Consider the following 27,639-nt stretch of genomic DNA (forward strand, 5'->3'; position numbering starts at 1 on the left):
CATATCTATTCATTGTTAATAATCATCTTATGTAAATAAATTTGTAAATATTGTAAAGGGTGTTGATTTGTTCTGATGGTTACTGTCGCCGGTACGGCCTTTCCTGTCACAACCATTTTGTTTAAAGGGCGTAGATGTAAGCGAATTTTGTTTAAACACACGTTTTCAGCTGTAATTAGTTAAAGCAGCCTATGGTAGGAATGGAATACTTTTCAAAAAAAGGAGGTACACTATTACGGGTCCGGCAATTTTCCTAATTATCGTATTAGGGAAGGAACAGGACTAGACCATAATCATTAACAGTCCGGTTTATAGTGGTATTCCCTCATACCGACAAGAAAATCACCCCATCTGATCAGTGTTCATACATTCATAAATGTGTTTGTGTGTGGATGGGGAGGGGGTTGCATATCGAAGTATAGATGTTGTGTTTGCTACCTTTATACTTTATCTGATATTATGTCCCTAAATGTTTATTATTGCTTCTTTATAAACGTATATAAACGGTTATGGCACGCCAGTTGCCCAATTATAACGTGAACTCAGATTCATGATCGAATCAAAGTACTGAAAGTACAGCAAGGCTGGCTACCACAAAACACTGAATGAAAATTGTGCGGGAAAGATGTTTGCAAAATCTTAGATATCATGGGTTTTCCATATCAAACTAAGGCGAGCATAGAGTATTGTTGTGATGAACCATCTTGATTAACTTGTGCATCAAAGTAAAAGTTCAATCGAGAAACCTAGTTTATCGGACGTAAACATGGGTTCAAGAGAGTAAACAATAGTTTACGCCCGTTATCCTGTGTGTTCGCTCGGAAATTTATGTTAGTATTCGATAATCCTAGATTTTCGACCAAGAATGTAATTATTTGATAATATGATTGCCGAGAACCATTGTTTACGGACGTGAACCTATGTTTACGGCCATGAACTTGGGTTTACATGCGTGAACCACAGTTTACGAACTTGAACCTTGGTTTGTCGAACAAAACTATGATTTGTGGTCATTATCCTATATTCACGAGCGTAAACCTATGTTTACGGTCGTAAACCCATGTTAACATATGTTCACGTTCGTAAACTATGGTTTACACTCGTGAAACCTGGTTTACTCCCGTAAACATAGGTCAACGCTCGTGAACTTAGAATAACGGCCGAAATTCAAAGTTCAATTGAAAAACCTAGTTGAAACATGGGTTCACGGGCGTGTTTTCGCTCGAAAATATGGGTATGTGTTAGAAAAACCTGGTTTTACATTCGAAAACCCTAGTTTATCTATTGTTAATCCTAGTTTTTCGATCGTGAACCTGGGTTCACGTTATTATTGAACAATTGGCGTGCCATAACCGTTTATATATATGTTTCTAAAGAAGCGATAATAAACATTGAGGGACATTATATCAGATAAAATATAAAGGTAACAAACTTCGCATCTATATTTCGATATGCAATCCCAACGACACACACACACACACACACACACACACACACACACACACACGCGCGCGCGCGCGCGCGCACACACTCACATACACACATCATGTATGAATGTATGAACACTGATCAGATACGGCGATTTTCTTGTCGGTATGAGGGAAATTTTGGTCTCGAACCCGGCTATAAACCGGACTGTTAATGATTATTGTTTAGTCACGTTCCTTCCCTATACGATGGTTAGGAATATTGTCGTACCCGTAATAATGTACCAGTGTTTTGTGGTAGCCAGCCTTTCTGTACTTTCAGTACTTTGATTTATCAATGCAGTCAAGCTTTTGTAAGATTAGTGACATTGCCTGATCAGTATTCACTGCCTGCACAGGTTGTAGTGTTTGTAATGGCTGCCCCGAGGGAGGGGGAGACAATGGGGTACAAGGTGAACCTTGAAAATTTGGCTGCTGAAGATTCTGGCACAAATTTGTACCCTGGTTCATCATCTGACTATTATGATAGTTTATATGACTGAAAGTATTATATGGCTGACCTTGATTGTTCAAATGTTGTCCATTTTGTGTCATCAAAGTTGGCGATACAAAATTTTGCGCCATAACTGGTCTCTTTGTTGTTGGGGTGTCTGTATTGTTTGGCGATTTTTTATCCTTTTTACGCTTTCTATTACCCATAGAACTGGTTCACATATTCCGTCAACAATTACTCATATGCCTCACACAGAGTTATATCCAACTTAATGTATTTAACAGTTATTAAATCCAATATTTTATCATATATTATTCTTCAGAAAAAATACGTCCATTTTTTACGCATGCGTACATGATTTAGATGATAATAACTATTACTTTAATGTTATAATAATGAAAATAATAATTATAATAATATAATCATAATCATAATCGTAATTATTATTATTATTATTATTATTATTATTAAATAACAAATAATATGATTAAAGGTACAGTAATAATACTGAAAATAATAATAATAATAAAACACAAGTATAGTGAAAACTTCATGAGCTCTTTGTACTAACGAACAATATTTTTTGAATTGGAAATTGATCTTCTTGTATTCATGTAATCAACATTATTTGAATATAAAATTATTGTGTTCCATCTATACTCAATTTTCATTTTCAGTATGTTGCCAAAAGTTGAAATGCACATTTTGTTTTGAATTTTAGACAAATGTTATTTACAGTATTCTGCAAGCTTTAGATGAATGAAAGTCACATTTTTGTGAATTATCACAATTCTCCAGACAGAATTTGAAACAAAAAAAACTTTCATATTTCTTTAAGTTTTTCATTATTTGATCAACAAATATTTTTCTTTAAATAGAAATGCCAAAAAAAAAAAAAAAAAAAAAAAAAAAAACTAGTATAACTTTAAAAGTTATCAATTATTCATTAATTTAAAATAAATCACATTGTTTCCCCTTCTCTCTAACTGATACACTTGTTAAGTAGACCGACACTCCAATAAACAATGACCCTTGTTTATTGGAACCATACTGTGATGGTCATTAGCCCCCAACTGTGCTGGTGAAGACAGAAATCCCTTGGCCCACTTCCAAAATCTAGGCCTTTAAACGTATAAGATCAATATAAAAATATGACTTTCCTTCGATGGTTCAAATGAAATGATCAGCTAGAACGGGAAAAACAGAAATTGTAACAAATTACATTGTACTTCAATTCGTTTAAATAGTAATCAGTACAAAATATATTCTTTTCATATATGTTCATACAGCGAAGCGGATACATATATTTACAAGTTAAATATTCATTTGGAAGTAGGTCAAATTATGTTTAACTTATGCCTCAATTACAGCTCTTTGCTTTCTACCAAAATTGGTAATAAATGTAAAATGGGTATATTTATCTAATTATAGTGTTATGGAGTGAAAAATCAGAAAAAACCCGTTAAAAATCAGTTATCACCGAGATGTATATTATTTAGTATAGAAACGACAATAAGGATAAATTACTCAATAACTTTATGTTGCTAAAATTTTAAATAAGAGGAATTTTTGTTTTCATATGACAGATGTCAAAACTTTATTGTTGTCTCAACTTTGACACAATTATGCATTTGAACCTTTGTGCTTAAAGGCTTCTAAATGTATTTATGATAAGGTCATTGTGATCGTCTGCGTAATTTAAATGCTAAGGCTTCCAGACCGATCAGGTGTTGATTGCTGTCAAAACTTGTTAATATTTTAAATACTTGTACTTTTATTACCATGTACACTATATTGAATTTAATTGGTTGATACAGTTAATTACAGTCACAATAAGGGTCATTTTAACTGGTCAGTTGTTATATGTTTTTCTTAGCAGGTTTCTAAGAGGATATACTTTGGATTTCCAAGTAGAAAAATTGTTGTTTTCTACTGGAACACTAGAATATTTTAATATTTAAATCTTTGTTTTAATTTTTATATTCTACGGTTATACGTATGAAAACTGTTGATTGTTGACTTTGAACTGTGTGGTTTTTCACTGAAGAAAACTGGAATGGTGTTTTATCATTTGGACATAATAAGTGAGTGCGTTTGTGCCTTTGCCATTCATCATATTTTTCGGCATTACAGTAGATACAAAGGATATCTACCACGTTTTACGTAAAAGTAAATATAAAAAAAAGTTAAACCTAGAAGTAAGAAATGGATCAGTTTGCACGATTTTTGCCAAACATTTGAATGTTTCAAGCAGTGAAATATTTGGAGCAGCTGAACACATCTAGCAGTGGAATATTCCGATCAGTTAAACAGTAACTGACTGCTTTGTTTTTTGTTTTAAATTTCAGGCTATTCCAGTATAACTTGTGGACAATACATTGCATACCTATTGTAACAAGATCCTGAGCAATACCAAACAGAGATTGGAGCTCTCAGCTGTTGAAAATGATTCATTTGACACTGATATTAGCCGTCACATTGACTTATAGCTTCCCTGGAGTGTTTTGCCAGCAAACAAGAGGTGAGACATCTTTTTCTGTTAATGCAGTGATCAAATATAGATCTAGTCAGATTACTCAGAGCCGTACCGGAATGCTGTTCATCTAACCAAAGAAATACATGGTGTGACCAGGCATTGAACATTCCGGATAATACATTTTATCATATTTTTTATGTATAAAACCCTTTACCGCAATATTCCTTTGTGTATTTTGTAAGAAGCCGGTTTCATATATGTGAAATTATTTTAATTATATTTTATTGCTTTCTTCACATCCTGTACGAAATTTTACACACGTCAATGGCACGGATTAGAGACGGAAAATGCTCAATTTTTCCAGGAGGAATTCAGTTTATAAGGTATCTAAATAAAACAGAGATTCCGCACGTCACCGGTCAGGAAAATGGGCACGGAATATTTAAATTAGCAGAAAAAAATTACGTGCGGAGCAGCTTTACGCACGCCATTGGTAAGGAAAATCGGCACGGAATATTTAAATTAGCAGGAAAAAAATCCGTGCGGATTCCGTGCGGCGCAGCTTTACGCACGCGATTGGGCAGGAAAACCGGCACGGAATATTTAAATTAGCAGGAAAAAAAATCCGTGCGGCGCAGCTTTACGCACGTCATTGGGCAGGAAAATAGGCACGGAATATGTAAATGAGACGGAACTCAGAACAAAATTCCGTTTGGATTCCGTGCGGAAGTATTTCACGCACGTCATTTTTCTAGACAATTGGCATGGCCCATACGCTTATTGGACCGACAGGTGACGGACATTTAGTGGTCACAACAGCTTGCCAAAACATTTCGCTGTAATGTGAGCTTATATTATATTCAAAATCTTTAAAATTTTGTTCTTTATTCAAATTTAGTTAAATATACTTTCACACACAAGCTCATACAATGAAGCATGTTATTGCCTGAAATTTAATTAATTAAAACATTAAATGAATTAAAAATAGGCACAATTATGCAAGTAGACATTAATCTGATGATAAATACAGTAGTCTAAATTTAATTTATCTTAAACATAAGATTATTCTAAGCAAAAGTTCCAGCTGTATACATTATCACACTCGGCAAATGCATTCATGCTGCTTTGTAGAACAAAACTCACATCCTTTTACTGTCAGAACAATTTGAATGCCTCCAATAATTAAGTTGTTGTGAATTTTTCGTAAAAATGGTTGAATAACACAATTAATAGTCAGATGATCGACAAAATCGACTAAAGTACATGTACTTAAAATGTCAAGTTATTTTCACTAATTACAATTTTTTTAATTATGATGAAGATGATACCGGTACTGCTGACGATTCACAGTGACTGTCTGTTAATTGTATTTATAACGACTGTAAAAGGTGATCACTCTCAAATCTTTACCAAATGTATGTATGATGTGACACAGATGTATTGTAAAACTGTGACTGTCATGTAATGTTATGCTATATGACGATGAGCTGTATGCTTAAGTCAAAAATAAAATTTCTGTTCTGTTCTGTATTTATTCTGATTTATTTATATTCTTCTTGCATCAACCACTACTGTCCGTGAACAGGCTCAATCAAACCGTACAATTTCGTTTTTGTATTTTTCTCTTGTTGAGCAACCTGTGGAGTTTCCATTTTTCTATTTTAAAATGTCATTCAACAAGTTTTCTAGATCTATTGATCTTTGCCCGATTTATGTCGATATTTGGGAATATGATCCAGCACTGTGAGTTATCTGAAAAACAAATAAAATTTACAAAATCAAAGTGTTAAATATTTCTTAGAAAGCATTTTTAACAAAGATAATAAGCCTGAAATTACAGTTACATGTTAGATCATGTTCAAGGTAAAACTGAATTTGTAAATTTCAATGGTGTGTAAAATTTTGAGAAGACTGGGGAGAATTCTCAAAATTTTGTATTCAGATTTCAGAGGCAAGTTCGTGTGCTTAAAACAGGAAATGACATAAAAAAAACCGACTTAATTTATCGTATTTTTTTATTTTTTTTCCAAAAAATACGTTTGAAAATGGGGGGCCGAAAAGACCAATTTGAAACCGCCAAGAGGGACGAAATGACCAGATCGGGGACGAGTTGACTAGGGTTCGGGTCGACTGTAAATCGTTTGTTGTGGGCCTACTTTACAAATGCGTGGCTCTGGGGCTTTGTTGTTTTTTCTCCAAGAAGTCTACCCTTACCTATATTCTTTTGCTTCCGGAATTAAGTCGCAGGATTTCTCAAGGATTGAATTTTTCGGTCAGCGTGGTATGCTACTACAGTACCACAATTTGGCACAAACATAGTCATAGCAAACATCTCACAATTTTTTAAAGATGGCGCAAAAACTGCAGCAGCTTTGGAAACCAATAGAAATACTCAAATCAGTTGACCCTTGGTCTTACGATAACCAATCAAATATGCCAATACAAAATGGTCTCCTGCGATTGCCAACTTTTGAATAATGCGACAGGTAACCAGCAACTTCCTGTAAAGCTGATTGGCTGAGTTATCTTCGGTAAACAAACATGGCGGCGAATGTGATCTAATAGCAATCGGGAGACTGTACTTAAATGGTATAGTTTTACTGTCCTTGATTGTATTTATATGTAAAGTTGACGCAAGTCCAAAACAAATACACGTAAATGTTGTCTTACGATTCATTCGTCCCCGTTCAACTCGTGCCCATTTTGGCAGTTGGTCCGACTCTCCATGTAGAAATTTACACATACTGCCTTTTTAACATTGTTTTTGTGCCCCCCCCCCCCGCCCCCATGAGTGGTGGGGGCATATAGATTTGCTCTTGTCCGTGCGTGCGTGCGTGCGTGCGTTCGTGCGTCCGTCCGTACGTCCGAAGTTCGTGACACGCCTTGCTCAAAAGTATTTGATATAAATTAATACAACCTTGCATGAGTCTTTTTCATGATAAGAACTTGCGCATCTTCTATTTTCGTCTGGCTCCGCCCCGTAATTTTAGAGTTATGGCCCCTGAAATAGTCAAAAATGCACATTTTCACCTTGTGACACGCCTAGCTCGAAAAGTATTGATACAGATTCATGAAACCTTGCATGAGTCTTAACTATGATATGAACTTGCGCACCTCCTATTTTTCATCTGGGTCCGCCCCCTTTTTCTAGAGTTATGGCCCCTGAAATAGTCAAAAATGCACATTTATACCTTGTGACACGCCTGCTTCAAAAAGTATTTGACATAAATTGATGAAACCTTGCATGAGTCTTAATCATGACATGAACTTGCACACCTCCTATTTTTGATCTGGGTCCGCCCCCTATTTCCAGAGTTATGGCCCCTGAAATAAAAAAACGCACATTTTCACCTAATTATGTGCCTCACTAAAATGTATTTAATGTAAATTCATGAAACCTTGCTTGAGTCTTTATCATAATGTGACCTTGCACACTTGGCATTCTTCTTGAGAATTTTAGCGTTTAGTACAGAGTTATGGCCCTTGAAATAGCCAAAATAGTGGATTTTTTTGTTTGTGATGCTTATAGCTCAAAAAGTATATGGTATAGAATAATAAAGTTTAGTTTAGTTTAGTTTATTTCAACAAGCATGAAGGACTCCGGCCCATATACACAATATTTACATAGCTAAGCTAAAACAATACATGCATACAGTTTGTACTTGTGTGATACCCAGCTGACATTTTATTAAATATAATACACAAATAATACAGTAATTATTCAGTTCGTCACGTATTATACAAATTTCATATTACCTATTGTCACTATATTCCGCTCTTAACTTAAATGCATAATATATGTACATTGCCAAGTTTCTTATAATATTAACATTGGTACTTGACATCAAAATACAAAATTTATTAACATTCGGGTATCTTAAATATTTTTCTTTCAGATATTTTTGTCGTATATTTCTATATATTAGACAAATAAGTATAAAATGGTACTCGTCTTCGACACAATTTTTACAAAAAAAACATAATCTATCATTTTAGGTATACCTAAATGTCTTTCCTTTTCTGTTAACAGTTGGTGAGATGATGATCTTAGAGAGACGAGACTTGATCTAAACTTAACTATATCTATAGCATCTATATATGCTTCGACATCAAAATTTGTCTTAAATACATGGTAATATGTTAATTTTCTATTCTCAGCGCATTTTGTGTTCTACATTTGCAGATACTGGTCTTTTAGACGTTGCAAATAAGTATATAGGAAAACATTTTGATTGTTTACTTTTTGACTTTCCCAAATAAATGAATCTATTTCATAATTTTTTTTTGAGGCTATACCCCCTTAAGACTGCAAACATTTGAATGATTTCCCCTTATTTGTGATAAATGTACCAGTGGGGGCACACAATGTGTCCTACAGACACGTTCTAGTTTATAAAATGTGTACTAAATAGTTAAAAACAAATAAATTGGCAATTTTTATTGACTATCCTAGCTTTTCCGAGGAATACATGATCATTTAATATTCATTTATTTTTTATTTCATTGTCAGCATACTATGAATTTGAAGAATAATTAAAGCTAAGTCATACTCACCACAGCATTGGCATCACACCTAATAGTTAAGTTTTTTGATCAAGTCTGCATTTTGAAAAAAAAAAAGAACTTTTGAGATTTATAATTATATATAGATATGCGCCAACATTTACTCCAAATGTCTTTAATATATCTTGAAATATCTAACTGATTTACAAAAAAAAAATCATCTGAAGAAATGTCAAATTGTTTACTTAAATATTTTTTTAAGCGAAAACAAATTCTAAGTTAAACTTTTTCTAGAAGTTAGAAAATTTCAAAGTCAAACTTTTGCCTCTCACGAAGAAATAAAAATTCTAAGTCCAACTTTACGCCTCTGTTTGTCTTACATGAATTGATTGCGCCTGATATATTCTTAAAGATTATGCCTGGTTTTCATGCGATTTACGCCCGTAAGTAAAACAGAATTACCTGTCCTGCATCTTTACGCCTGGTTCTTGTCACATAACAACCCATTACGCCTGGTTTACGCCTCAAAACCAGGTGTAGTACGTCTCATTATTTTATAAGGGTCACTGGGTGGTTTAAAACATGATTAGTTGGAGAAAAATTGGATCTTGGAATAAAATCAATTGAAATAGCCTCTTCTTTGGAGCCTTTCACACAGCACCCATTTGATAAAAACAACACAATTGCTGTTAATAACATCTACATCACACATCAAAAGAATGTATACACAGTAGAAAAAAACTAGGTATATCTAAATTTTTAGAGATATCTGTGATATCTAAACAAAGAAAAATATTCAAGTGACAAATCTTGTGTGAAACTGCTAGCCAGATTTTACAATAATTTTACACAAATGGTCCTTGTGTGACCCTCTACCAAGATTGTTCAAAACATTTCCATTAGTCAGCAAACCAGTTAAATTTATGTCACAATTTTTTTTAATTTTTTTTAATTTCTGAAAGAAAGTTAAACTCTTTTCATTCCTAAAGAGGTCCGCCAACTTTTAATGTAAAAATATCTTGTAATATTTAATTTATTTAAAAGAAAAATCAGAAAAAGTCAAATTGACCACTTCATTGTTTTTTTTCAAAGTATAATGTCTCTGTCTTATGAAATAGTCAGAGTCAAAATTTCCGCAACTGAAAATGTCAAAGTAAAACTTATCCGCATTATGAAATTGTCAGAGTCAGAATTTCCGCAAATGAGAAATGTTTAAATGTCATTACTCTGCATGTTTTCCGTAAAACAAAAATTATTTTCCGCATAAACTGAAGGTTTCTGCAAATTTTCCGCTTCTTGAAATGCAGTGCGGAAATCTGAGCTAAGGGCGATCAAATATAGACTAAAACGTGACTAGATTACAAAGTAATGTTTTTCATTATTCCTTTGTACCCATACTTCATTTTACTCCTGTTTTGGGGCTTGTAGGAGTGTAAAAATTTCTAAGTGGAAAAAGTCCGTGTTGTAAAAATTACTAAGTGCCAAAATCCGTCTACAAAATTTGACTAAGTCGAAAAAGTCCGTGTCTACCAAAAATGACGTGTGGGTTGCAGCAGGTAAATAATGAGGGTTCGCACGGAAAACTGAATTTTTCCGCACGGAAAAAATCGGTGTCCGTGTCAATTTCACACGGAATATTGCAATTCCTGCCCAATGACGTGCCTTTTCCAGGCGGATTCTGTTTGGACTTTTCGTACATGATGGAAACTACAAATTTACAAGACATGCATGCAAAAGGCGAACTGAATTTGAGAATTTTATGAATGCATGGGTATACAGATTACATATAAAAGCAAAAGGGATTAGTAAATTAAGATTAACACAATGAGTATTATGGTCATTTTATAAGTAGAGAAATTTTGGTTTGAAAACATGTAAACACGTATGACCTAGTAATCGAACTGTAACGGACCGTTCCATTATTAAAACTGAGTACAAAAACGTCGCTAACCTCAAAACTGAAATATATATAAAAGTAAAACAGTTAACCGTCCCAAAAGCTTCAAGGCGTGAAGTATTTTAACATCCTAGAGGACGTAATCATTCAGGTCAATAACAGCGGCAGAGGATCAGCGGATTCAGGGGATGGAGAGGAATGGGGGTGCACAAGGCGCGCGCTTCTCCTAAAGAGCTGTCATACACAGGTTTTTTCTTCGAAAAGTATAAAAAAAATTGCCCGCTTCGTTTGCACATCATTAATTATTATTACTATTAATAACTCGAGGTGCGATATTTCTATGTATGATCATTTTTACCTATAGGTATTAAGATGCAATTTAATAGCATAACACAGGTTGCTCTAGCTTCCCTCGCACGTCATTATTCATTATAACTAATACAACAGTGGCGATATTCCCATGAATTAGCTCGCTACGCTCGTAAATCATTATTGCTTTACAACAACCATAGGTAATAATGCAAGCAACAAACATGCTGTCTGCTCACGTTACTTATTATAACTTAACGGAGATGGATACTCCTATGCAGATGAAAGCTAAAAACAAGAAATTTTCAGCTCGCTTCGCTCGCATGTCTGCATTTAGTATTATTTGCAAAATAGAAAATGAACAGAGCAAAACAGACACGTTCAGTGTCTCCTATATAACATGCGATAACAAACTTTAAAAGTGCAAAAATGCGGACCCCTAACCAGAAACCCTGGATCTGTCCCTAGAACATTAGTGCAAGATGTGTTACTAACTCGAAATTTCGAGAAATAAGTGCGAATGTTTGAGCAACTAAATTCAAATTTCGAATTATTAAGACAAAAAAATTGTGTTTCTACGTCAAAATTAGAAATACTAAATCGAGATAGTGTCTCGAAATTTCGACTAGTTAACGTATCTCGAAATTTCAAGTTTGTTATTATAAATTTCGATGTAACTAAGTTATTACACGCCTTAGTGTCTCGAAATTTCGCGTAACATCAAAACCCGTCTGGCACTAATGCTCTTCAGTATATTTTAGTTTAAACGACCAAATTGCAAATAAACTTCATTTATTATTCACATTTGTGAAAGAATACAAAGGAAATCACGTTTAATTTTTTGTTCAAATAATGTTAATAATAAGGAATTCATTCGCTATACGTTTATAACAAACAAGCAGGCTCAAATATTTATTTAGCCTAATGGGGGCAAGGGACAGTTAATTTGAAAACTCCACAAATCTGCGCTGATACCAGTGCGAAAAAAATCATAAAACATCCAATTTCGACAAATTCAAGGCAATTGTTGAGCGAATGTCTTGCATAGACATAGCACTTCATTATGTGTGACATTTTCAGCCTGCCGATTCTGTTGCTGCTGTGATAAAAACGAGTAAAAGCCTGTATCTGATTTCTGATATCTCTGTCGTAGGGGCTTTGTCTCACTCTGTCCCTCTGGTCAGATCGCTCTGTGTCTGTACTAGTAGAGGATGAATTATGCGCCCTGTGTGGCTGCATTTGAACTATGTAAAGCGCCTTTGAACGTGAAATTGATCATGAAAAGAGCGCTATATAAATCTGGTATAATAATAATAATATAATAAAACGCAGGTTTCAGGACACTAAATTTTTAGACAAAAATGGCCAAAAATGCACACCTTGGGCGACCTGTACCGTATTATCTGCAAATGACTGACCTAAAACACATGCATATGTTTAAAGCATGTGTCCAGAAAAAACTAATGGTGGGAAGAAAAGTGTCTCATAACCGTTTACTTCAGGACCCATTTTAAATGTCTGTAACTAACATTTTCTTAAAGAATATTGTCAATGCTAACTAAAAATCAAAAGAAAAGTGGGGGTCATGTTTGATGCAAGAAAAATAATTTCAGTCAAACACACAAACTGCAAAATCAGCTAAAAAATGAGACCACAAATTATACTGGTGGTGTATGATCTAAGTTTCCATGAAAAATTTTGTCATGTTGTTATTTCATTATGAAAATGCTACCTACATGTCAAGCATAGATCAGTCATGTGATTTTAGCAACAACAAAAAATGCAAAGAAAATAAGGAAATAGCTCTACAGAGCAAAAAAATAAAACTGAGGACTATTTGTATCCCCCATTATGCTACCATTTTGTTTTCGCGCCATTTTTCTATTTAGTGTCTGTATGCCTTATACAATACATATTTTCCAAACAAAAGAAAAGTTATATATTGTTATTACTTTACAATTTTGAAATAAATAAATAAATATTTTTCAGTTTTAGAAAAGTACACATCTCATCCCTGTATACGGCCATGCCAGGTGAACCAGCCAATGACGTGTTCATACGACTTTCAGTTGGAGCTGTATTTTACCCTCACCAAAGCGTGCTACGACTGTCCTTTCAACAGAACCGACTGCTTCCGACCTCACTGCATCCCGGCTGATGGTGTGTCACGTGGTTTAAACGTGATCAATAGAATGCTTCCTGGACCAGGAATACATGTAAATTATCCAATAACCAGATGCAAAGGTTATACAGCTTACGTTGTGAGACCAGTCTCAAACTACATCAGTGCCATTGGTCAATTTCAAACTTGTTGATCAAAACAGCCAGTTAGATGCTGCAGTTTGAGACTGTTCTCGAAAAACTCAGTTATATAACTTTGCGTGTAGCTGGTATTACTAAAATTAAATACGCATACAGTTTAAATTATTAGACCCTAGACGTCTACGCACTCCTAAGTTATTCAGCGGACGAGATACTTCCCGTATTTTAACACTTTCAAAACACGGTTAAGCGTTGACGTCACGTTAAACTTTCATATTTGGCGCCATGAAATAGTGCTTTCCTATCTCATCTACTTGCTTACATTAAAGACACATTAGAATCGAAACAATATATAGCAGACTCATGTTTTAATATATCTCAACAATACGAGTCGGTTATACGCCGCGTGCATAATTCATTTGGGCTAGGCCCTCGTGAAATTATTCCGCAGGCGTATAACCTCCTCGTATTATTGCGATATGTTAAAACGTGGTTCTGCTATATATAATTTCTTAAATTAGGCGCGAAAAAGAACTTATTAGATGTCTATATATATATATTAGATATATTACACACTTTAAGTTATTCAATGGAACGTGTTATATACTTCCCGTATAACACAGTTACGCGTTGACGTCACGTCGAGGTACTATATTCTGTGCCATATATGCGCCATGAAATATTGCTTCCATTTTTCATCTACTTCTTAACATAAATGACATATCAGAATCGAAATAATGTATAGTAGAACCATGTTTAAACATATCTCACCAATACGAATCGGTTATACGCTACTTGTAAAATTCACTCGAGCTACGTCCTCGTGAAATTATTTCTCAAGTGTATAACCTCATCGTGTTGTTTCAGTATGTTAAATGATTGTTCTGCTATATATTATTTCGTAAATAACGCATGAAAATCATGTTATAAATGTCTTAAGCAAAATAGTTCTCTGTAGTTAGATGTATATTTTTGATCTATATATGTGAGAATGGTTTGTCGATTGTCAACCGAGATAGATAAGAAAACGACGCGCATATGATATTGATGAATTCTGCGTGCGTTTAGAATCCTAATCTCTAATTATTCGCGCACTTATTTTGTCTAAATATTAGTGGTTCTGAGAGCTTTGAAACATAAAACATAATGTAGTGGTATGCTAAGGTTATTCGGAAAAGTATCTACAAAATGAAGTGTCCGCAGTTAGGTTTACAGATAGGTTTGGTTTTTGGTGCAAGCGGTATTTAGAGACATCTCTAAAATTCAGGGAACGGAGACTTTGGGTTGTGTGTGTTCATCTAGGGCAGAAATATATTTCATCCAGGCTTTAAAGTTAGCTTCCTCTACCAATAATGTATACATCGTTATCTTTATTTATCAAAAACGAAAATAATGAGTTTATTCGTTATTTGTCAAGTTCACTACCTTGGAAATATTCGACTCGTTTAGAAATTATTATGTTTCTCTTTCTTGATTCATTTTATCATGATTTTCTCGTTAGAACACAAATATCTGATCAGAGATCGCAATAATATCTCATCACGGCAAACTAAGATTTTCAAATAAAAATGTTATTGTTGTCATTCTTTCATCGGCGTCGGCGTCCACAACAAAATGTTTGAATGTTACCAGGTTTGTAAGAAACTGTTTGACTAAATGCTTTTAAACTCTACACGTCTGGATGACCTAGCGTGACTAACACCAGGCAGGCTTCCCAGAAACTATACTGCGCCTAAAACTTTAAAAAATCACGCTGTCATTAGTACTATATGATGGTCTCACACAAAAAGGTTACATTACTCTAACTGAAATGTCATCAGAATAAAGACAAAAAAATATCACTTACAACGTGTCCTTTAGGTTATCATTACTACAGGTCTGCGGTTGGTGTGTACATATCGTCAGCCTTATTCCACAAAGCCGTAATTCCATTTTTGGTGTGTACATATCCAACACATCTAGGTGTCTAACGCAACTTGCTAGTGGCAGAAATTTAATACTCTCCCACGCATCCGTCAAATATTAGCCTCTACAATACATTTTCAATAACATGGGTATTCTCAACACTGTTTGCTACCATATTGACGCGTATCACACTTTTTAGTCGTATTACTCACATTCTAGGTATGCGAAGGCGACACTGTCATTGTGAATGTGAAAAACGACTTAACTGGGGGTGAGGGAACCAGCATTCACTGGCATGGTATTTTGCAGCATGGTTCCCAGCATATGGATGGTGTTGGCATGGTAACACAATGCCCAATACCACAGAGAACCTCGTTTCAATACAGGTATACAGTCTAGATTATTATACTTCACGTAAATATTCCATATAATTTCTCAATTGCTTCAACAGGAAAATTATATCATATTTCCCTGCCATTTAAAATGTCATGCGCAAAAGATTTATCAAGTGTGTATACATTCTACAACTTAGTTTCAGTGCATCTGCGGGACATGCCGGATAGTCTGAACATAACAGCATGGTGAATTTTGGAGTACCGATCACGTGGTCGGGATAGGCCTGGCGTAGGAAGTCGGTGCATACAATAATGTTCACCTGATAGTTTCACATGCTTTTGAATTTTCATTACTTTTATACAAAAAGCTTTATTTCGCACTGTACTCCCACTGTACCCCATTCACAGTACCCCATTTCTTAATTTTATACAGATTTAAAGCCGAGAATCCCGGAACACATTATTGGCATGCCCATTCCGGACTCCAAAGATCAGATGGTGCTTATGGCGCTATTGTTGTTCGGCAAGCGCCCGAGTTCGAGTCTCACCTTGGTCTGTACGACGAGGACCTACCAGAACATACCATGCTCGTTAATGACTGGCTGGTGGAAATGAGTGTTAACAGGTTCGCCCATCACCACCAAGCAGGAGGAGACAACAAACCAAGATCAATGCTTATAAATGGTAAGCAAATTAGACAACAAACGTGTGTCAATCTTAATACTAATAGTAAACGATAAGCTAGGGAGACAACAGAGGTCACAGCATTGTGTAAATGGTAAGCACGAGGTAATGCAGTGCATATAAATCATAAGTAGGTGGAATTGTAATGCTTATCAAATGTAAGCATTGGGATCATTCAGCGCTCAAACAATGGTACGAAGGTGGTAATGCAGTGCCTATACAATAATAAGCCTTTGTAATTTGAAGGCTTACACAATGGCAAGCAGGGGGTAATGCAAGGTGTATAAAATGGCAAGCAGGGGGCAATGCAAGGTGTATGAAATGGCAAGCAAGAGGTAACGTATTGCTCCTATAATTTCAAGCAGAAGCTGATACAATGCCTATGCAGTGGTAAGCAAGGGGTAATGCACGGCTGATACAAAGATAAGTAATGGTAATGCAGTGCTAGCACAATGGTAAGTAGGGGTTAGTACAGTGTTTAAAAAATCATAAGAAGTAGAGAAATGCTCATACAGTGGTAAGTAAGGGGTAATTCAATGCTTTACAGTGGTAGGCAACGGGTAATGCGATGTTCATACAAATGTAATCGAGGGGTAATGCATGGTTCATACAGTTGTAAGCCAGGGGTAATGCAATGCATTAACAATGGTAGGCAATGGGTAATGCACAGCTTATACAATTGTAAGCAAAGGGTAAGACAATGCTTTACAATGGTAACCAAGGGATAATGCAGTGCTTTAACAATTATAAACAAGGGGTGATACACGGATCATACAATGGTAACCAAGGGGTAAGGCAATGCTTTTAAAATTGTAAACAAGGGGTAAGGCAATGCTTTACAATGGTAAGCAAGGGGTAATGCAGCGCGTTAACAATTATAAACAAGGGGTGATACACGGATCATACAATGGTAAGCAAGGGGTAATGCAGTGTTTTAACAATTATAAACAAGGGGTAAGGCAATGTTTTAACAATTATAAACAAGGGGTGAAACACGGCTCATAGAATGGTAAGCAAGGGGTAAAGCGATGTTTGAACAATTATAAACAAGCAAGGGTTAGGCAATGTTTTAACAATTATAAACAAGGGGTGATACACGGCTCATACAATGGTAACCAAGAGGTAATGCAGTGTTTGAACAATTATAAACAAGGGGTAAGGCAATGTTTTAACAATTATAAACAAGGGGTGATACACGGCTCATACAATGGTAAGCAAGGGGTAAAGCGATGTCTTAACAATTATAAACAAGGGTTAGGCAATGTTTTAACAATTATAAACAAGGGGTGATACACGGCTCATACAATGGTAAGCAAGGGGTAATGCAGTGTTTTAACAATTATAAACAAGGGGTTAGGCAATGTTTTAACAATTATAAACAAGGGGTGATAAACGGCTCATACAATGGTAACCAAGGGGTAATGCAGTGTTTAAACAATTATAAACAAGGGGTAAGGCAATGTTTTAACAATTATAAACAAGGGGTAAGGCAATGCTTTAACAATTATAAACAAGGGGTGATACACGGCTCATAGAATGGTAAGCAAGGGGTAAAGCGATGTTTTAACATTATAAACAAGGGTGTACAGGCTCCAATTTGTTTTTAACAATTATAAACAAGGGGTAATGCACGTTTCATATATAGGGTAAGATGCTTAATGGGTGTCGTATACAAGCTGATATGCGTGTTTAACAATTATAAACAAGGGTTAGGCAATGTTTTAACAATTATAAACAAGGGGTGATACACGGCTCATAGAATGGTAAGCAAGGGGTAATGCAGTGTTTTAACAATTATAAACAAGGGGTAAGGCAATGTTTTAACAATTATAAACAAGGGGTGATACACGGCTCATACAATGTAAGCAATGAGTAATGCATGTTTTAACAATTATAAACAAGGGGTAGCAATGCTTAACAATTATAACAAGGGGTGATACACGGCTCATAGAATGGTAACAATGGTAATGCAGTGTTTAACAATTATAACAAGGGTTAGGCAATGTTTAACAATTATAAACAAGGGGTAAGGCAATTTACTTTTAAGCAATTTAAAACAAGGGGTGATACACGGCTCATAGAATGGTAAGCAAGGGTAAAGCGATGTTTTAACAATTATAAACAAGGGTATAGGCAACAATGTTGGTTGATTTTAACAATTATAAACAGGGGTGGAATGTAACATCGGCTCAAATTAACAATGTAACGCTAATGGTGCATAATGCGATGTTTTAATTAAACAATGATAAACTAGCAATGGGTAATGCAGCGTTTTAACAATTATAAACAAGGGGTAATGCAGTGTTTTAACAATTATAAACAAGGGGTAAGGCAATGCTTTAACAATTATAAACAATGGGTAATGCAGTGCGTTAACAATTATAAACAAGGGGTGATACACGGCTCATAGAATGGTAAGCAATGGGTAAAGCGATGTTTTAACAATTATAAACAAGGGTTAGGCAATGTTTTAACAATTATAAACAAGGGGTGATACACGGCTCATACAATGTAAGCAATGGGTAATGCAGTGTTTTAACAATTATAAACAAGGGGTAAGGCAATGCTTTAACAATTATAAACAAGGGGTGATACACGGCTCATAGAATGGTAAGCAATGGGTAATGCAGTGTTTTAACAATTATAAACAAGGGTTAGGCAATGTTTTAACAATTAAAAACAAGGGGTGATACACGGCTCATAGAATGGTAAGCAAGGGGTAAAGCGATGTTTTAACAATTATAAACAAGGGGTGATACGCGGCTCATACAATGATAAGCAAGGGATAATGTAATGCTTTAACAATTATAAACAAGGGGTAGCTCACAGCTCATACAATAGTAAGCAAGGGATTATAGTAATACAATGCTTAACAATGGTAACCAAGAGGTTATGCATTGCTTTACCAAGTAAACAAGGGGTAATGCACGGCTCATACAATGTCAGTAAAATGTAAACAAACACTGTTAAAAACAAAAGTGAAAACTTTGTTGCTTCATTAAAAAATATTCTGTTAATAGTTTGAGCGTAAATAACTGGGGATCGACCATGTTTTTGGTCTAAATTGACATCTGCATTTAATAAAATAAGTACCTGATTTTCTAAAAATTACCTTTACTTACTTCAATTGTGGCTTCAACTCATCTGCATCTATATTAATTTCATTTTGCAGGTAAAGGGGTGTTACAAGAGTTTTTCGATAATTCGGGTAATACCAGTTCCTACACACCCGTGGAAATATTTCACGTGACCAGAGGCAAACGGTACAGATTTCGAACAATCAGTAACGGAATCTTGAACTGCCCGACACAAGTAAGAACATTTTTATCATCATAACCAATCTTATTTTTGGCAATTAATCTTGAAGCGTAATACATTGTCATTTTAAATAAATATCACAAAATGTCTAGGAGATTTACAGTGCCGAAATGTTTGCACATATACCATAGTCGATGTAATGTTACTTATAAAGATACGTCCAAATCAAATAAGAGAATAATTTGTTTGTTTTGGGTTTAACGCCGTTTTTCAACAGTATTTCAGTTATGTAACGGGGGGCATGTAACCTAACCGGTGTTCCTGGATACTCTACCAGTACAAACCTGTTCTCTGCAAGTAACTGCCAACTTCCCCACATGAATCAGAGGTGGATGATGAATGATTTCAGACAAAGTGTCTTTTATCAAATTGTCACGGAGAACATACGCCTCGTCCAGGGATCGATCTCACGGCCGTACGATCCGTAGATCTGCGTTCTCCCTGTTGAGCTGAGCGGGTAGGCCCCAAATAAAATAATTAGGACAAACATTCAATACTTACATTCTCATATTTTTCCTATAGCATTCTCTTTATTCAATTAATATTTTTATCTATCATTGACAGATTTCCATTGACGGTCACACCCTGACTATGATGGCATCCGATGGTAACCCGTTTGATAAAATCGAGGTAGATTCCTTCAACATTTTCCCCGGAGAGCGGTTTGACTTTATGCTTAATGCTTCTCAACCTGTAGGAAACTACTGGGTTAGGGCAAGGGGACTTGCTGATTGTGGTGTCAAGCAAGCAAAACAGGTAATTGTCACTATGGTTACTTACAAGAAACAACATCGATTTATTTAAAAAAACAAAATTTAATATATTTATACGTTAATAGCAATGGCAGTTACGATTTGATTGGTGTGAACAAATTTGAGACATTTTTAATACATGTAGATGACAAATGAGGCCAGTCATTTCAAGTGAACAAAGAACTGGTAGACAACATTGCTGTTTATAGCTCCCCGGTGTTCCATAAATCAAATGAGATTTTTGAATGTACTCTGTCGAAATCATGTTCTTTTCATAAAATATAATTTATATTAATTGCTTCATATAGGTGGCTATTCTACGATATGAAGGTGCCTCGGAGGAGGACCCTGTAGGAAATACCACATGGGAGGATGCAGACAGAATGGGAAAAGTAATTCTTTCAGTAACTTTATGTTGACGTACACCTGTGCCTTGCTATATATATATTATATTTGATAAATTCCTGTAAACGATCAAATATTTTATTAATTCGTTTTCATTTAATTTTTAGTAGAAGTTTTTAATCTAGATTTCTCATTGACCAAAAGATATTTAAAACTGTTGCAAAAATTATAAAAAAAACTGTAGTAAAAATAACTTCATTTAACGTTGAAGTTCTAATGTTTTAATACGGTTTATAGAAACTTAATCCGTGGAACAAGAAAGGTGATGAAAACAACATACAAGTGAGCGATCTTAAGTCACGTTTGGATGGAAAAGCTGCTCTAAAAGTAACTCCAGACAAGAAATTTTATCTTGCGATGGACTTCAACAAAATTGACAATTACCATTTTCACGATGTGTCATTTTACCCCATCTCCGCTGTGGAAAGACCTCAACACCTCTACATGCCACAGATGAACCACGTGACATTGAGACTGCCCTCATCACCACCCCTGTCACAGCATTCCGATCTGGATGAGGTATAAAAGATGATGTCTATGTCCCTTTGTGTAAACAAAATACCATTGTGTTCTCATATAAATATATGAATTGGAAATATATATCATTCTGGAGTACATGTAGGCCTACATTTATATTTTACTGAAATTCGATCGAGAATCTAGTAAATATGCATACAAGTATAAACGTAAAAGTAGAATAAATGAGATGACATATATATATATAGATTTAGTTCGTATAAATTCTCCCTACTATATAATAATTTATAATGCGAACTTGTATCCTAGCGGATCTCACGTATGGGAAAGTCAACTGTTCTGAATATAATTATATCCCTTAATGCAAATTATCTATATATATATATATATATATATATATATATATTCAATGTATCCTCGAGATCCAGTTAACTTTCAGAGAGAGAAAATATAGCTTCTCTGTTCCCAATCAGTTAAAAAGACTAAAATGTCGCTGCTGATTTGTGAGACATGAAAACAGAGATTTGAGTATATATATGCAAATGTTGAACCAGTACGAATGTGTAGTACAATTCGGGCTCGTATATAAAGCAGCTTCGAAACTGATTTTATTGGGTTAGTGGACTTGCTGTGGCATGTTCGTTTGTACTGCTAGGCGCTATGCAGTAATTGGTCTGGTATATTGTGGTGGTAATTTAGGTCGTATAAATTCTCTCTGCTATACAGTGGGGTGTTAAAATGGTTTATTTATGCTAACCGGTGAAATACTGAAAATTATTCGTGAGATATTTCTGTATATGTCTCACTGTGTCAAACTTCCTTTTCTTTAGAAAAAAATATCTCCCATGAAAAATATTCTTTAATTACCCCCATTTGTTGCCTTTAGAATGGTTATCCTAAAAGTCAAGCAAAACACGAGTCAAATACAGCTAGACAATCCTGTAGAGAGAAAAAAACTAGCTATACTAGAGTTTTCAAACGAAAAAAAAAAACAGTAATGCTCTAGAAATGTTACCTCGGTTTGTATGTGCTTCTCCACTTTCCATCTGTTTACTATCGTTTGATAGATTATTCTGGCGACAGCATATTTAGTTTGTTGTTGTATTAGTTATTTATCACAAGACATCAACTCAACTTTACGTAATATGCCAGCATTTTCGTAGTTTCCCAGCCAGGACCAGGTTTCCTTCCGTTGTCAGTTGTGTTCCAGGCACTTGGCGTCTGATCCTATATACCTTAGTACTGAAGAAATCAAAATCAGATTCTATATTCCTGAGTACTAAAAATATTTTGTTTAGTACTCATGTATATAGGATCTGATTTTTTTCTCACAGAACTTTTATTATTTCGTGTAACTATATGGTATTCAGATAAAGAATCTGTTTATTTTTCTCACAGAACTTTATTATTTCGTGTAACTATATGTTATAAACAACTGTGCAGTTTTTGTACCAGGTTAGTAGAGGAGGGTCATTGGGGGTTGGGGCGGGGGTGGGGTCCAAGTCACACGCCGAGTGCCTATGTTAGGTTATATCGCAATTTCACGACATAATTTGTTACGCTATGAAGCTCCTAGATCAATATTTCCAAGCTATTTCTGTTGAATATCCATGATAATATTATAAACAAAATGATTTCATGGACCTAATCACCAATATTCGATATCACTGTGCATACGTATCCATGGTTATTTAGCGGATGCATTCTATGTAACACGGTAGCTAAATCAATCCGAATTTCGTCATGAAGTATTCTTCATATTTGAATATGTTAGCATGTAATTAACAGAAAATTCGTTGGTCTTAGCATACAATAAAAAGAAACTTTGTTTATCACCGATAAGGGAGACAATTCTGATATATTCAAACAGGCTCCGACTTCGTGATAATATTGAATTGTCTCCCTTATCGGTGTATCACACTGAACACAAACGTGTTGTAGTAATGACTTTTGATGTACAAATGTTGAAATGATGTTTTATATATAGTGAGTGTCGAAAATCAAACTTGTGAGCATTCCTTTCCGTGATTGTAATATTAAATTTTAAAATGACAACCCAGCGATATCTATCCTCAAACCTTCGTTCACCTGCTTCTCTAATTCTATATAAATTTTATTAATGCCTCACTTTGTTTTAGTATGTTTAACTTTTAAAAGATAAAATGTAAGTACACCTCTTTTCCAACACTTAATTGTATGCGTTGTTTCCGTTTATAGGGCGAGTTCTGCAACCATATGACAACAGGATCAAAGAATTGCACGGAAGAGTTCTGCGAGTGTGTTTACCGGCTTCATGTGCAATTAAATGACACGGTTGAGATAATTGTCATTGATGAGGGTGTCACATTTAATGCGAATCATCCTGTCCATCTCCATGGATACAAATTTTACGTCGTTGGTATGGACCGGGTATGCGTTTCAATTTCTCTTTCTTATCACACTTCCAGATTTGGTACGGAACAGAAAGTTTGCTGTTGAATTTCGGTCGTTGCGATTTCAGTGTACATTTATAAAAAATAAATATATTAAGCGAGTGATCAAGTCTTCCTCATATATGCTATAAAGTAATTCCCACCAACTGTTAATATTTCATCTTTTTCTTAGCTCGGAGAATCTACATCTTTAGAAGAAGTGAAACGACTTGACGTGCAAGGGAGGCTGCCACGAAATCTTGTTGATCCCGTTGCCAAGGATACAGTTACTGTCCCTGATGGTGGATACTCCATTTTACGATTTCATGCTGATAACCCAGGTATATTTCACGTCGATTGTGTCTGTTTAGTATACTGGCGGGTAAACTTCTTTAAGCAATTGTTTCAGGAAGCAGGCAGATGCTTTCCAAATATTAATTCACGAGGACAGGCACTTTGTTATTACTACGCGTGTTCTGCGGGTCGTCTGGATCGTCTGATCACATTGTAGAATTGACTAAAGCCAGTGGACAAACGGTGACCTAAATCAGATGGTCACAAAGGACATGCGTTCATTTCGATTTTCTTACGTTCGTTTTTTTTTAAAAAAAAAATCCCTGTTATAATTTTGCTTCATCTATTTTGAAATGACTTGCCAACTCGTAACAATTGTAAAACTAAACTATTTTTTTTCATAACTTCATTCAACTGCAACATAAGCAGCACTCTTCTTGATTTAAAACACTTTCATGCATTAGTAACTGTTGATGAATATAAATCGAAGGTGTGACACAGAATGTTTCCATGTTGTCAGTGCATTAACATGGTAATTGGTGAAGTATGTTTTTATTTTAAAGAATTTTATTTTTTTTGTTTTCTACAACTTTCTGTAAAGTAATACTGATTTCATATCATTTCCATGGTTTATAAAATTATAATATTACAAATATTTTTGCATACAACTCGTGGCTGGCTAGCCTGTTAAAATGTGTAAATGCTCGTTTCAGGATTCTGGTTCTTCCACTGTCATATAGAATTCCATGCAAACATAGGAATGGGTTTACTCGTGCAAGTTGGAAATGAAAGTGATATGCCAAAAGTTCCCAAAAACTTTCCAAAATGCGGTAACTGGCAATTCACTGGATACGACGAACCGGAAGAAGACAAACAGTGCGTTAGCGGAGCAACCAGTATTTGGTCGGTGATGACAGTTTCTCTTACAGTGATAACTGGCGGTATAGCCATGGGTTTGCAGCAATACTATATATGAAGCTTCTTTAGGATAATGGGCAAGTAATGGTACTCGGTAATTTCCGTTCTATTTCGTATTCTCCGTATGTGATTCCGGCATTCTCCGGTTGCTATGGAAAGTATTGCTCGTATGAGCTAAATTTACAACCGATGAATGTCGAAATAGCAGACGAGAATACGCAATCACACGGAAAGTGTCGATTGTCGTTACAGGTCCTCCACTTTAATGACCTGTCTGCAGATTTTTGTATCTATATTCTTCAAGACATTGTCTTTATTATATAAAAACATCTCAACTGCAACGAATACATATTATATAGATAACATATGAAAATAGTTAGTACCATTTTATATTAACAATTTGGTTTTCTCTTCTGTTTACATCGCAGGCAGTGGAACTAAAGATACAAATTTGAAGAAATTTTACATGTAATGCGCATCAAGGTACTGCATCAATGTACAAAGTTTAAAACGGTCTGAAAAGATAAAGTATTATTTTCTAAGAAAGAGTTATTTCACTCTCAGAGATGTCGGTCACAAAGAAATTGTTTAGAACGAGTGGTTTTAGATAACGGAAAATAACACAAAAATCGTCCTGAAACCCGTGACACTTTGCTCACAAATCCGTTACCAATGCCTGTCCTAAACCATTTCGTCGTGTGACCAATATCCCCAAGCGTATAGGCCTATTGAGCCGAAAAGAATGGCCCTGGGTTAAATATTTGGGAAAAATGGAGACAACAGTGAAACTGTATTGTAAGGTTATGTGACTAGGTACCTATAATATCGCTTTTTACCTATAGGATTGAAAAAGGCATGCATAATTACTACTGTGGTCAGTAATGTGAAAAGAAAAATATATAAAGATCAGATTAAGAAATACTCTGGTGAAAGTGTGACATTATTTGTTGGGAACACGAACAGAGGTTTTTTTCTTAAAAAGTAAAAACCCACAGAATTTCACATGATAAAAAATGTTGACAAAGCTATTGCTGGAAAGCAAACAATCTCTGCTACCTTAATATATGCAACAAAATATGGGAAAATATCTAGAAGTGTACGAAAATCAACGAAAAATATTTCAGGACTGTCAAATGCAGGACTCAATATAGCAGGTAACATATATTGCCTTATCAATGCATTAATATAACGTGGACAAGATTAGGATTTACAAACGGTGTTCTCACAACAGAGTATCTCGAAAACATACAATTTCCTTTGTGTAGGTATAGGGTAAATCTCTATACATTGGTTTTAAGTTATTTAACACTGCATGCTTTTAAAATCCAATTGCGGTGGTTGGACCAGCCAACACACAGTGATTAAATAGGATTATTTAGACTGTAAATATATATAAACTTATACAGGGATCAGCTTTATATATCTGTAATATTTAGTTACATCTGCTTTGTACATATTTCTATTACAATTTCATTTACATTTCGTAATCAGCAAATGAACAAATACAACTGCATTTTATAATCAGGAATTTCGCAGTTTTAATTTTTTATACAAAAACCTTGTTTATATATTTGTTTTACGTTTTTTATATTTTATATTTATGTCTTTAATTGTCTTTGTGTTGCTTATTTACAATTAATATATTTTAAGATCACTCATATATGTACAAAAATGTATTCGGACGTTCGTGGAAATAAAGAATTACGTTGAGTACTTGACGTGTTATTTTCTTTTCGGTGAAACAGTATAACTGGCGTTTTAGGAGAACCATGTTGCCTGCGTCACAAGAACTGTGGTAAATTTTCAAATATTAAAGGTGGTCAATAAAATTCTCCTTACCTAATCAATGTCACAACAAACGTGATCGAAAACATTTGCTATTGATAATACAATTTTTAATGCAGGGATTTGATTTTGTAATTGTCTATCACTTTTGAAAATACATTACTGCACTACATCGGCCACTAAAACTATCTGCTTTGAATTTACTTCAAAATGGAACAAATGGAATTTGAGCAATCAATCACATAACAGTGATGAACATACCACATATTCAATTAATTTTGAAAGGCGTAAGTTCCCAGGGTTCCGCTGCGTAAATTGTTGAACAGTTCATTTTACCGTCATGCTCTGAGACCTGCACTGTTTACAATTCCAATATAATGTGTACATTAGTATGTCAATTGTAAGCAATCTTTCCGTATATTCACCATTCAATCAATTTTAGAAGATGACGAAAGTTATTCAAGGTAGTGTATATTTTATAAGTATATGAATGAAAGAGTATAGGCGACTCAGGTAAGGTCAATGTGTGTTACAGTTCGTCACTGTGTATTGACCATTGACCGCCCTCGTCCTGATAACAGGGTTTTAAAGACGTGCCACAGAATAACCAGCGCAGCGGTCCTGTGGTAACCGTGACTGTCTGACTATGAAACCAGGGATCGGGCCTTCGATCACCCGCTTCTCCAACTAAAATTTACTAACATTGGGATAAAAGTCCCGTGTATGGGTGCTTTACACCTGGTATGCTAATAACCAGAGATGCTTCTGGAATTCGAATTCTACATACAGACACATCACCAGACAATTTGTATTTCTCGAGGTGTGTCATCAAACTATAATAACTCACCAGTAATTTCTACTCTTTTTTTAATGGTTTCTAAACAGAATTTGACTAGATTTTCAATCCTGGTCCCGATGGAAACAACATTTGAACGATTATGCAAGTCATTACTTTCTCCGTAAATGTAAACGCATAATTATAAATATA

The 27,639-nt window shown here is 35.0% G+C and overlaps 1 protein-coding gene across 2 annotated transcripts in view; it reads left to right on the plus strand.

Moving 5' to 3' along the window:
- Positions 1-26,579, plus strand: part of LOC123558060 (uncharacterized) — a 60,833-nt gene extending 34,254 nt beyond the window's left edge. For both annotated transcript variants that reach the window (XM_053542517.1, XM_053542518.1), the window contains exons 2-12: positions 4,269-4,441; positions 13,095-13,321; positions 15,492-15,658; positions 16,041-16,291; positions 19,464-19,603; positions 20,174-20,365; positions 20,670-20,753; positions 21,004-21,285; positions 23,461-23,652; positions 23,848-23,995; positions 24,662-26,579. In XM_053542517.1, the coding sequence (XP_053398492.1) occupies positions 4,366-4,441; positions 13,095-13,321; positions 15,492-15,658; positions 16,041-16,291; positions 19,464-19,603; positions 20,174-20,365; positions 20,670-20,753; positions 21,004-21,285; positions 23,461-23,652; positions 23,848-23,995; positions 24,662-24,924 (2,022 nt within the window). In that variant the 5' untranslated portion in view covers positions 4,269-4,365 and the 3' untranslated portion in view covers positions 24,925-26,579. The remainder of the gene's footprint in view (positions 1-4,268; positions 4,442-13,094; positions 13,322-15,491; positions 15,659-16,040; positions 16,292-19,463; positions 19,604-20,173; positions 20,366-20,669; positions 20,754-21,003; positions 21,286-23,460; positions 23,653-23,847; positions 23,996-24,661) is intronic.
- Positions 26,580-27,639: the final 1,060 nt, after the last annotated feature.

The sequence above is a fragment of the Mercenaria mercenaria genome, chromosome 5 (genome assembly GCF_021730395.1).
Source record: "Mercenaria mercenaria strain notata chromosome 5, MADL_Memer_1, whole genome shotgun sequence".
Lineage (NCBI taxonomy): Eukaryota > Metazoa > Mollusca > Bivalvia > Venerida > Veneridae > Mercenaria > Mercenaria mercenaria.